At 36.5% G+C, this 13,798-nt stretch overlaps 1 protein-coding gene across 1 annotated transcript in view; it reads right to left on the bottom strand.

Annotated features, from left to right (window-relative positions):
- The window catches only part of USH2A (usherin), a 642,051-nt gene that overhangs the window by 188,186 nt on the left and 440,067 nt on the right, over nt 1-13,798 (bottom strand). The window contains exons 42-46 of the mRNA XM_059717779.1: nt 10,831-10,953; nt 7,985-8,148; nt 6,324-6,533; nt 4,778-4,980; nt 2,553-2,665 (exon numbers count right to left, since the gene is read on the bottom strand). Of these exons, the coding sequence (XP_059573762.1) occupies nt 2,553-2,665; nt 4,778-4,980; nt 6,324-6,533; nt 7,985-8,148; nt 10,831-10,953 (813 nt within the window). The remainder of the gene's footprint in view (nt 1-2,552; nt 2,666-4,777; nt 4,981-6,323; nt 6,534-7,984; nt 8,149-10,830; nt 10,954-13,798) is intronic.

Raw genomic sequence — 13,798 nt, 5'->3', positions numbered from 1 at the left:
TACATGTGCAAATTAAATTACATGTGCAACCAGCTATAAAGTTAGTACACATTTTTGAGGTCTAATGTTATAGCTGGTTGGAACTTTTTAGGGCATGACAGGTATTTTGCACATGTAGCTGGTCTCAAGATAATCGTGCAATTAACCAGTTAATTACATGATACTTGTAATGTGTAGAGGGGGCCTTATTTGTCTAACAGTGTAAGGTTGTTATTAAGAAATGTAGCCATTGCACTGCTTAATGAGCATGTATGTCACCTTTGAAACACTAAAAAGAAATCTATTTTTTACAGCAAAAAAACCTTTTTCAAAACACAATACAGCATCTCTCTTGTAAAGTCTATAGAGCCATGAGAGAAGAACTGTATGCTCCTAGTTGTGAAATGAAATATTCTTATGATGTGATGCATCCTGAAATCTTAACACACAAAATACACCCTCCACTTTGACTTGAGTTATATCTAAGTAAAGTCTGAGAAATAAATGAACAAGGACTTCAGCATTGGGTCCCATACTGTTTTCCATTTCAAGTTTGGTGTTATAAAGTAATCATCTGAGGACTGTGACCTTTTATGCCAAGTTTCAGCCTGAAGCTGAGTTATTAACTGTTGTGGGGGAGGGCGGGGGGTAAGGTATTTATAATGGCTATTGTGGTATAACCTTCATTAGAACAGTCTGGATGGAGCTGCTATCATAAGACTTCTATGGAGTTGGTAGGCAAAATTATAATTTATGTCATATGGCACCTTGAGGCAAATTTTAAAACAATTATTTGTGAATGCTGCAAAGACATTATCCTACAGCATTCTCATCAATACTACAACCCCCAAACTGATTCAGAAGTGGAGAAACTGCCATGATTCCAATTAAAGACAATAAACTGCCTGATCTGTGTTATATCTCAGCCTTCCCATGAGCCTATACTCCAGAAATGCCTTTTTTTTCAGTCTGATGGCAGATATGTATTAAAATGTCCTCTTGATTATACAAACTGGATTTTTTTCCCCAAGCTTTTTCCTTTATGAAGGATAAATAAGCGAAATTCATATTCAGCCCAGCACCTGCTGAAGCTGTCAGCTGTAGTGTTTGTCATATTTCAATCAAAGCTGAAGCCAGCCAGCCATTTTTATACTACACAGTCCCTACATACTCGAGGACCAGAATTAATGAATTAGCTATTGATTAAATTCCACTCTAGCAAATCCACCGTGGCAAATAAATGAACTACCCGGGGCACGTGTAGGCCACGGCCAGACATGTCCGGGCAATCGATCAGTAGTTAGTATTCTTTTGGGATATAAGACCAGCTGATGATAATATGACATGTAGGGAAAGGCAGGGTAGAAACAGTCTGTTTCTGGCTGAGCAGATTATAAAATAGGAAGGTATTTCTGATCTTTTTGCATTCATGTGTTATGACATATTTAGTCTATACAGAATAGCAGAAACATGCATAAGTGTTTTCAGTACAAATGATACAGACAAAGGCATACATAAGTTAAAGCCAAGGGCAAAAAATGAGATCCCGAATTGAGTTCTTATCATCAAACAAGCTTTTGACTATATCTGTATGTGAGACAGAAAAATAGTAAGCTTAATTTCACCTTTATGCGAGACAAACACAAAATTCAAGGAAAATTTAGACATGATAAACAGTAGACTAAAACTCCTTTTAAAGACTGGAGGAGCAAATCCATTGTGCTGGCCATTTCCAAAGGCTCAGGTGTTAGATTTTTGTTTTTTAAGAGAGATTTTGTGGCTTCTTCAAAGGAAACACAGCTAACAAGCCAAGCCCTGCCAGAAGTGTAATAAAATCACACCAACAATAACATACACGCAGGAGGCTAACTGTTTTATTGTTGGTGTAATTTTGATAAATGTCTTGGCAACGCGTGCTTGTTAGTTATAGCTTCTCTTTTGGAAAATGTTAGCTCTCACCATGGATCTTTTAAAGAAAAGAATTACAGAATGTGTCACTACTTGGCTGCTTCTACAGTCTGCCAGCCTGGTACTATTTTTACTACCAAAAAGTTTGCCCATGAGTGGGGGAGGAGAAGCAGCTTACAAGCAGTGTTTTCAGAACGCACAAACATGTATTGCTCTTAAGGTAGTTTATTAATTCTTCCTGTCATGGTGCATGATTGTTTCTTTCACAGGTACCCTGGCTTCCATTATTGTCATCAAGCAGGTCTTTCAGCATTAAACCTCACCCCTTACTGACAGTCAGCTTAATGATTTTCATCCTTGCATGGTCTTTCATTGAACTGGCTTGCATTTATACTGTTTCTTGTTAAGTTCTTTTAACAAAATGATTACTGATAGCCAGGTACATGCTACTAACCAAACCTGGGACCCCTTCTGGAGTCCAGCTTGCTGAAAATGCCAACAGTAAAAATGACCACTGCTGGCAAACAGATTGGGAAGACTGTATGACTATGTTCCAGTTTTTCTAATGAACCTTCTACGGAGCTGAAGAAAAATACCCTCTAGTTATATGTCCCATTCTGGCCACAAATTGTTGGAATTTGTGAAAATTAAATACAGGGCAGTACCTTGAGTTGAGGACTTGTGTTCTGGGTGCTGGTAGGTCATTTGGTTCATCTTCCACTGTTGTAATTTGTGTTCCATTGCTTCTCACACAGGCATACAATGTGCAGACTTCAACCTGATGCCAAAGAATGATACTTACAGAATTCAAGTAAGACTTTTGCTTTTTTAACTCTTCTTCTGTTATTAGTTTTTCCTCCAAATTACTAGATTTCATATAACCAAAAAAAGATCACAACTTTAGGCTAACAGTGTTCACCTTAGATATTGTGCCATACTGTTTTCTAGGCTTTGGCATTACATTTGTTCTCAGTGGGTGCATCTATACATTAACTAATGGGCCATGGTTATAGCGCATTAAGTTTAGTTCTTGGAAAACTAAGTACTAAATCAATGCACAGTAACTGGCACTACTGCACAAGCATACAGTTTTTTACAGATGCTTACTATGCAGTAGCGTAGTTAGCACAGGTTTTGCCCAACACGCTACTGTGCAGTGTTATTTTCAGCTAGTGCACAGTTAACATTTCATGTAGATGCACCCAGTTACACCAGTCAATAAAGTTAGTACAGTGGTATGGTTGTGTATACAAGCAGAATCTAGTGTATAACATTGAGAAGTATGGTCTAATTAATAATGAGATTGGGAGACAAAAAACTCCTAAATTCTAAATCTGACTCTGACTTGTATGGCCTTAAGCTAGTAATTTCACTTTCTGGTATCTACCAGTTTTTTCATTTTAAAGTGAAAAAAAATCTCACAGGTATTTTTAGTTCAGGCTGTTTAAAAGTACTTTGCACATGAAAAATATTATATCTATATTATAATATATTTTTCTAGTACAAAAATATCAAAAATATAGCTTATTGCTTCAATCGTTGGTAACAATCTAAGTAAAAACAAAGGAAGATGATAAGTGCAGAGAAGGTCATTTTTTCTTTGCAATGGCAACGGAGAGATCATTCAGTGCATGACAGCAGAAGCAAACAAAAGATCATACATAAAGATAATCAGTGAGACATACATGCATTCAGATAATGTTGTATCTAGGAGGATGAGAAAAAGAACCCAAAAAACCCAGCTTACCACTTCAATTTTGCCTAACATATTGCCACAAACATTGACCCAGTTCAAAGATTGGGAAAGCTGAAAAGAACAACTAATATTGTAAACAACAGAAGGAGGCCATGGTAAATTAATAGATCCATACATGTAGCAGTACTCTGAATTTGCATTGCTATTGAGAAAAGACAAATGTGTTCCCAAGTAGCATCCAGAAAGTCATATGTGTATTCATGGATGGAGAGTTGCAGTTACAGAGGGGTTGGAACACAGAAATCAGTTATGGTGTGCCTGCTTGTGACGTTTATTTATGGCATGTAGTAACTGGATGCAAATTTTAGAATAGAGTATACATGACTACTACTAAGACCTTTCCATATATAATGCAATCTGAAAGAAACAAGCTGGAATTGTTACAAATACAGCCAACAAACTACATTCTCTGGAGTATTTTTAATGCAATTCAACAAATGATAAATATTTAAGCTTTCCATTAAGAATATATTCTATATACAGTTTTTAAATCAAAACCTGCGTACAGACACAAAGAAAGAAAAAACTGTAATAATCAACAATAGGAAAAGTAGTACTGTGATTTCATGGCTCTGCTTTGTCCACAGAAAGAGGAAGGGGGTGGGGGGAAAAGAAAAGATAAAAGGATGACAAATGCAATATCATTATTTTTCTGTGCTGATACATTATGCATGCTTGATGTTTCTAAAACAATTGCAATTTTCTTTTAATGAGTAGGAGTAGAATCTTTGCCTCTTGTAATATATACTTTGGGCTTTGCTAATGCTATAATGTAGTCATTTGAAGAAAGCAAATGGAGTTGTGAAATGGTTTGAAAAGAGAACATATAAAAACTGTATGTGGACCCAAAATATATGCTGAAAATAAATATGTGTTTAAAAAGAAGTATCTATATCAATATATGCAACAATTAATACTATTTGTATATGCATATATACGTGTGTATGTGTAAACACACACACACACAGATATATAGATATATCTATATATCTGTGTGTGTGTGTGTGTGTGTGTGTGTGTATGTATCCATATTTCCCCCTGTGTTTCTATTCCTATAAATTCTTACCTGATGTACACATATTTTATTTAAATTCATATATTTTGTATGGACCTGAAAAACAAAATTGTTCTAACCTTTATGTCATATATAGTGAATGGGGACAAGTCTCCTAAAAGGAAGGACCCAGGTTCATTCATTCCAGTCTTGTACTGCTTATTATTTACATAGATAGAATACTCTGTGACAACACCATTTGGGTTTGAAGGAGATGTCCAGATGACACGTACAGCTGTACTGTTGATGATGACAACCTCTGGAGGGAACATGCCCTCAGGCTCTAGAAATAAAGAAAGAAACTGAATAAACTCCAGCTGTCTCTGTAAAATCACTTGTTTAACCAAATGCAGATTAGTATTTAGGTTTAGCAAAGGGTTCACTGCTTATCTGCTTTCCTCTGATGAAGTTATCACAGTCTGTAGTCCTCTGCAAATTGGCTTATTATACTCTCAGTTAGAAACCATGAGAGTTGGTGGTAAAATGCTTCATACCACCAGCATTGCGTTAATCTTCAGTGGTATGCGACCAGTGCGATATGATGATAAATTATTCACCCATCTGCACTGCCAAGACCTATTTATTTTTGTACCCTGCCCCCTCCAAAAAAAAGATAATTTTGCTTTTTAAGCAAAAACTAAGATTAAAATTCACTGTATCTAGTGGAACGTGACAAATCTTTTGATGTTACCAGCCTTTGTAGCTCAAGCAATATGAAGCAATATGCAATATTGTCATTATGTAAATGGTTTTGAATGTTGATTACCATAGGTAATGATGAAGTCTAATACTAAAAAAAAAAAAAAAAAAAAAAAAAAAAAAAGAAAAGAAAATCTTCCTCAGTGTTAAATTACACAATTATTTAAGCATGTCAGAAATAACCATGCAAAGACCTATTTTTATCATAAGAGCCCGTCTTAACCAGTTGAAAAATTGCCCTTGCGATCAATTCTATTTTATAAACAAAAGGTGCTGACCTTTGGCATCACAAAGGAAATGGAATCCTCACTTAAAGTGCTTTACTAATGACCCGGAACACTTGCTTCTGAGGTAATGATATTATAATGTTTATAATGAGACTTTATAAAGGCAAAAAGATTAGGAAGGCCATTCTAAACACATTTCAGATCCACAAGGCTTTTTTTTCCCTCCCCCCTGCTTGCTAACTGGCTTGGAAATGAGTCATAGGAAAATCTTCTCAGAGGGTGAACTTGCACCTTACATTTCTGGTGACTCAGGAAAGGACCTGTGTTTGACTGTCATATCAAAAGCACACCGCTTCACAGAGCAAATCTTTTAAAAAACCATTAATTGTTTTTACATTTCACCATTTATTGACAGGAACACAGTTCCAAACTTAGTTTACATACATAGTAGTACACAGAGGAAGACAAGAACAAACTGGGTTAATATCTGCTATTAGAGGGTTGTGCTTCTGTCTCAGTGGGACCGTTTATTGATCTACCACTTGATGACAACCAGCACTTAAGCATTTTAGCATTTTAGCCCTTTTTCCTTTTATACCGGAAATTTTATAATGGAAGGATGACTGATCTCAACCCCAACAAAAATCAATCAATTTCATTCTCAGATTTTTAAGGCAAGCTGCATTCACTACTAACCAACCTCCATCTAAAGTAGTCACATGCACCCCTTCACTGTCAATGCTGTGGACTCCATTGAAAACATGAAAAAAAATCTGATACTTTGTGTTGGGATGTAAATCACCAATGACAGTATAGTTTACATCGGCCTCAATCCTCAGAGATTTGTTTTCAGCAGTGGTGTTCCAGGAGAGAAGGTAATATTCAACATCTCCTTGCAAATCTTGCAATGCTGGGAAAGAAAAAATAATAATGAAAATATATTTGGAATTATAGAGGAGATAATCAGAAGACTTCTGTTATTAAAAGGAAAACTGTACTTTCCTATCAACAGGATTTTTTCCCCAAAGTAAATAAGGTTTACGTTATTAATCTTTATTCAAAACCACTACAATATTCTTTGTTAATTGTCCAGCACCAAGAAAAACAAACATTTTTCCATGCTTGCCCAAAAGACTAATGAACTAATTTCAATACCCTGACTTATATTAGATGACATATTTCTCTGTGAGTAGCCCTGTTGAAATGGACAGGGTCAGCTACACAATAAAGTACCAATTAATTGGTATGTGTCCTGGTAAAAGATAGAAGAGCTAAAATATCAATATCATACTTGTGAATACTAGCAAGCCTGCTGGGAAAAGCAACAACATCATTAAATGTTAAATGGAAACGCTTAATTTCAGATTTAATAATATAAATTTGGTGCCAGAAGTTCATAGTGAATGGTGTGATTCTGCTTCCATTTTCAGTAAAGTCTGTGGAGTAGAAGCAGGACTTAATATCTATACACCAGTCATTTACAGTATATTTTTCCTCTATCAAAAGATATAAGGGCAAGTTGCCCAGGGTACCAAAAATGCCCAAGAAGTGATTTTAAAAATAAATAGTGTAAAAGCAAGGAACACTTGAAGCAATAAAGAATCATTAATTTGCTTATTGTAACATAGATAGCAATGAAATATGATGAGGAAATAAGATTTTCAAATAATGAATGACCCTCTCTTCATGTTTAACCTTTACATTCACAAACAGACATCTAGGAAATTTCTTAAGTATGAATGAAAATAAAACTAGATTGCATTACCTACATCTAGAAGGTCAGAGGTTCAGATTACTAAGGTAATGAAACTTCAGTGAGCTGCTTCAGATCTATTAGGTTTGTCAGTTTTTATAAGCATGCTTACTTCAGGCATGCAATTATAAAACAAAGAACCTGTATTTGTTGAGATTCACCAGCCAGTCCTTACAAAATCATTTGTGGGTAAGTCAAGAAAAATTTCCCCGCTGCTGCAATGGCAGACTTTGTTGAAGATTTAGTTAGTTTCTTTTTAAGGGGCAAAGTATGCAAGAGGAGAGAGAGAGCAGCATCCTCTCATTCTGAAGGAATGTAAAAATCCTTAAAATGATGAACATATACTAGGATTTAATGTAGAAACGTCACAGGCTTGAATTAATTGCCTCTTCATTCCACTGAAATAGTGTATAGTAAATAGCAATATAGTCGGAAAAAAATAAAAATAGGCTGCATGCTCTTTCCAAGTTTTTTACTGCCCTTTAAGGGGCAGTTAGCCATATAATAAATCAAGACAAGTGTTGTGCTTCCTGTGAGGGCAATGCAGATCAACATAACTGATGACAGGTGAATATCTAATTACTGGAACACACACTAAGCATACTTACTTGGTTTTGACCATGCCACTTCAATGGCAGTATGATTAAGAGCGCGTGCAGTCAGGCTGCTTCCCTTCACTGGAAAACCTGCTAGTGTAGTAGCAGTCACTTCCTCACTGGATGTATATCCCACCTCATTGTGTACTATGAGTTTATACTCATAGGTGGTGTACCTAAGGCATTTTTTAAATAGTTAACAGAAAACTATATAAAAATTCCAGACATAAAACATTTGCTGTTGTCATGCCAGCTATATCAAACAAAGCTTGTGAGGTTTTTTTTCCTCCAAAGTATAATTACACTATTTCAGCCCATGAAGAATCTGCTGGAAATATTTCAGCAACACTAACATGGTAACAAAAATAAAATAAATATGTTATTTCTTCTTGTTATAGTCTCTGAGATGCTGGGAGATTATAGCTCAATTCAAGATGTAATTACAACAGTGGCAAACTGCCAAAATTTGGATCTGAATTTAATCAAATGAGGCTTTTCCCTCTCTTTTGGGAAACTCATTTATTTTAACTTCCTTTTAGCTTGCTCTCCAAACACCAACTGCAGTCCTGCAACAGGAATCCTGTAACAAAGTAACTAAGACTGCAACCCCAGTTTATACAGTAATTTCCCTCAAAACTGTATTCCAACATATACTGGATATGCAAGGAGACTGGTTAGAATCCAAACATATATTTCATAGGAGCAAATAACCATCACTCCATATTTCCTTCAACCATTCAAAAGGGACATCAATATATTTTTAGAAAAGACATTACACTTTCAAGCTATCTATACTATTAAAGAAGCAACTAAATAGATACAATATAAGTCTATAATCAGAAAAAAAAATAGGGTCATCTAGTCCAAATTTTGATTTTAGTGACATCATCATGGAAAACACTTATGTCAATTTGAGAGTGGACCATACCATGAATGCACAGTCTTTGGTGACTGTTGTGAAAAAAGATGTGATCTTTGGGCATTATTTTATGTTACTTTACTGTGACACTGTATAACACAGATACTGGGCCAGGCCTTAAAAAGAGCTCACTTAAATAACTTTGCACACATAAATAATTGGCCAGAGCTGAGCTTTAAGAGCCCTCTTTAAGAAGAACAACAGTTGACAGGTGCCAAGCTCTTTAAAAATTCACTGAAGGACCTAAGCTCAGCTGTTCAGAAAGATGGTCAGAAACTTGTGGTGCTGAAGATTTCTGAATCTCTGGACTAGTATCTGAAAACACTGTATTCTAATTATTCTCTGTATTATTTCAGTCACTTGTATATACTTGTATACATTGTCACATTACATTTCCAGTAAAAATAAAGATGGTATCTAGATTACAAACAACAAAAACGAAAATGTTTTTAGATCTGAGGTTTTGGTTTATAAATAAAGCCGCTATCTGCAGAATTTGGATCAAGATCTAGGTTTAGATTTCAAATAGCCTCAAAAATCACAGATATTTAGATCTGAGATTTAAGTATATCTAAGACTGAGAACAGTTGGACTTCTTTTGGGCCAAATTCAGCTGGTGAGTTATTCACACAAGTCTTATTAAATGGGAAACATGAATATGTGTCTGAGAAGTAGAATTTATCCATACACCATCCTCAGTAATGCAGGCAGACACAAACACACACAGGGCAAAATACAAGCAGAAAGATACTCTGCTTTCATTGAAGTCACTGGAAGTTTTCCCAGGATTTCACTCAGGGTAACACCACCACTATAACCTCAGGCCCATCCAGTGTCTTTTCTTATGAATTTCAAAATGCTTTTCAAAGGATTTGAGGAACTGAGGAAACATAGTTAAGTAACTTGCTCAAAATCACACAGTAAGTGAGCTGCCTAACAAGAATCAGATTTTAAATCTCATCTTTGCTGAGTAACTTAACATTGGATGGATGAGTGTGGCACAATCCCTAGTCACTGCACAAGTGGGGATATTAAAATGGAGCTAGGGATGTGCTTCATCTTCCTATCTTCCATCCTCTTCTCTCCCTTGCACCCTGCACCAGCTCCAGCTCTGGTTCCTGTAGCACGACAGAGGGGTGGCAGCATCATGTGGCCAGTGCTTCACAGCTGCTAGAGATGTCACCACCTTTTTTTACAGCTGAAAGCTGGTGGGTTTTTGGCTGCACACACAAATCCACAGCAAAATAAGGAGACATCTTCCCCAGCAACAGCAAACCTCCAGCTGCTGCTCCTACACTGCCGTTGCTGCTCTGCTCTCCCTGCTGCCAGAGCCAGAGCCAGAGCAGGGAAGGTGCAAGGTGCAAGAGGGCACCGTGCTGGCCAGTTAAACCTGTCTTTGCCAGTTTTCTCCTTTTGCCATGATGTCACTTGTATTTAACTGCAGACTACTGAGTAATTAATTCAGAGCTCCTAAAATTGCCATACATGACTTGACTGAATTTTGAAATATCAAGAGAAACATCTTGACAATGAAAAAAAAAACACATAAGGATTAAAATTAGCAATCTAACACCAAATTGTAATCTACACAATCTGGGATGACTCAGCCTGTAGCTGTGGCTGAAGTATCAACATAATGGGGAAGTATACACAGACAAATAAACGTTTGACTGTATGAACTAGTCAAAACTCAAAATCCACTAAAATACTCATTTTCATTTGTGTCTTTTTAACAAGATACTACGTGCAAGATTTAAGAGTGACACAATAATAATAAACCCCTGAGTGTTCGAATGATTATTGCTAAAGATGAGGACAGAAAATATTTAATTACATAATTAATATGTTCACAACATAAAGACACAAGGAACACTTTGAACTATTGAACATGCACTATACAAAATGCCAGCATTTGTTTTTATAGTTTTTGTAATCTCACCTGCTAAGACCCTTATCTTCATAAAACCACTGAGTTCCTGAGTAAATATTGTGCCACAGATTTAAATCTTCAGGGGGATTTGATGCAAGTGGTTGCTGGATTTTACGTCTCAGGAGCTCATATCTAACACAAAAGACGAGCAGAACACCGGGATTATCTCAACTAATGTTATTACACAAATCTCTCTTTTTTTTTTAAAGCCATGCGTTATTTTGTTTTTACAGCTGTAAACTTTCTGAGTGATAAACCCTGAAACACTAAAAAAGAACATTTAAAATATTCAATTACTTAAACACATACTTTAAAAATGGATAATAGATAAGTACTTTTATTTGAAAGAAAGAATCAGTGTTTTTTTAATAATTTACAAATATTCAGCGTCTGGAAATCTGTGAAAAACTGCTCAGAACAGCCTGATAAAAGAACCTCATACAGACTTGACTAATATAATTTGACATACACAACTGTTTCAACATAGCACAATTTAATGTATCCATTTTACAAATATATTAAAATAACACAAAGCATCATTATTCCTGTTACACTGTCAGCAGTGTTTAGTTGTAAATAAATGAGTAACACACAGGTGTGACACAAATGTGACACACTAGTGAACTTATCCATACACATGCCAACATCATATGTGCATTTAAGATGTTTGCTATAATTATATTTTCCTGAAAAGCCAGAATTAGTTTGCATTGCTTTCATTTGGAGGAAAAAGTTGTGTGCCTATCATTATAGTTTTTTCACATGTTGGAAACTGTAGGCCTGATAAGACCCATCTTCATCAAATCAGTCCTGAAACTGTTTGATTCAGACAGTGGGTTTTTTCCCCCCATTTTTATATCCCTTCTTGATTTCTTTTGTAGAAAAGTCCTATAGGATTTAATGGCAATAAAACCAACTGGTTTCTATATAAATTATAGATAATACTTTCTACATTCTCAAGCCATTCTATAGAATTTAATAGAGTTATATCAAAGTAATAAATTTCTATAGGTTGATTTAAAATCATCTAGTAGGACTACTATTCTCTATTAAATTCTATAGAACTGTTACAATACAGTTTTGTCTCACTATAGTTTGTTATAGAATTTTATTTTGTGAGCCACTATATATTTATAATTTTCTTACTGCTATGGTACTGTTACGACTTTTCTTTCTTTCAGTACTTTTTGATGACTAGTTACACATTTTTCTCCATCTACAATCAGTCTTCAATATTTTTATGCCCCAAATTAGGCTTCTAAATACATATTTATACATCTAAATATAAAAATACCTTGATTTTCAGAAGTGCTAAGCACTAGGGGTGTGTGAAATGGGGCGTATTCGATTCAGATTCAACCTGAATTGGGGACAGTGATTCGATTCATTGATTTGGATCCCTTTCCTGATTCAATTCAGTCAAATCCAAATCTAAAGATTCAATGCTGATTTAGAGAATCAGCAATTTGGCCATAGACATAGCTTTGAATGTTTTTTCTACATACCTCGAGGTAGCAGATGTGGCTAGTGAACATTGTGATGCTGGGGTGGATGGAGCATCCCACAGGAGCGTGCCCCCCCCCCCCATGTTCGGCGGTGAACCTGAAAGTGGACCAGAAGGACTTCCGGGCCACTTCCGGGTCCGTGGCGGTGCATGTGGGGGAACCCCTCCATACTCCCTCTGACTCAGCAATCAGCCACAAGGGGACCCTGGGTGTCCCTTCAGACCCAGGAGGCACCAGTTGCCAAGCCGGAGGGGGAGGGGTGTGTGCTCCTGGTGGACCCGGAAGTGGACCAGAAGTGCTTCTGGTCCACTTCTGGGTCCACTGCCAAGGGCCCTGAAGAACCCCCATGCTCCTATGGGACACTCCATCCACCCCAGCATCTCAGCATTCATAAGTCACCTGGTACCTTGAGGTATGTAGAAAAAACGTTTAAAGCTGTGTCTATGTCTGAATCATCGAATCTTTCCGAATGTCTCTGAATCAATTTGGAGGGTTCTGAATTCAATTCAGGGGTCTCCTGATTCAGTTCAGATTTAGAGATTTGGCCACCAAATCAGGCTGAATCTCTGCCAAATTGAATCAGCAACTGAAGCTTTGCACAGCCCTACTGAGCACACACATATCCCCCTTAAATTTAACTGAAAAATTTGTACACTGGTGTTTTTTTGCAAATCAGGCCATATTTATGAAGATGATGTAAGATCTGCTTGACTGTATGAACAGATCAAAACTCAGTTTTGAAAATGCCTCCCTCTGTGCTGAAGGCTTTTTCCAGTCCTTTGTGTGTGCACGCTCAGAAAATTCAGACTTGAGAGCAATCCTAGAGAATGTGAGCTTCTTTGGGAAGCTTAACTGGTCTGGATTCATTTTGTTTGTAATATTTGATGCAGTGAGGAAATGGTAGAAGATGTGATTCCATGTATGGGCCTTTGGAATTGGTACTTAGGGTCTCAACTTTGGCACCAGATTGAACTATTTTGCATTTCCACAGAAGCACAAAGCAGGTAGGAAGCTGCCTTAAATGGGCAGCTGAGAATTCCTCTTGACATAAGGGAATCTATGGCACAGAGCTAGCATAGGTGACTTTCAGCCAACTTCCCCCTGTATTGTTGTCTTTTTGTACCAAACACAAATTTAACACAGCTGAGAATTGACTCTGTATCCTATAAACAATTTATTTTTCACTTTCTTTAATTTATGTCAAGTATTTTTGATAGTGTTGGTTATACAAGGCCTGATCCTTAGGCTGATCCTTAACTTGAATGCTTTACAGAAGCTGTAAAGCTGGTCCTATACAAGCTGGTCAAGTTGTATTAATATTCAGAATAGAGTCAAGCTGCTGGATTCCTGGAAGTGGGTCTACCCTTACTTTGATAATTTCCATATTAGATTTCTTTATTTTATAATCAAAGATTATGCTGACATCCCATTCACCTTCAAAGCAGTTGATTCTTGAGCATTTAGTTAGGGAA

This window comes from Alligator mississippiensis, chromosome 1 (genome assembly GCF_030867095.1).
Source record: "Alligator mississippiensis isolate rAllMis1 chromosome 1, rAllMis1, whole genome shotgun sequence".
NCBI classification, from domain to species: domain Eukaryota; kingdom Metazoa; phylum Chordata; order Crocodylia; family Alligatoridae; genus Alligator; species Alligator mississippiensis.
This window is presented reverse-complemented; position numbering and strand designations above follow the sequence as displayed.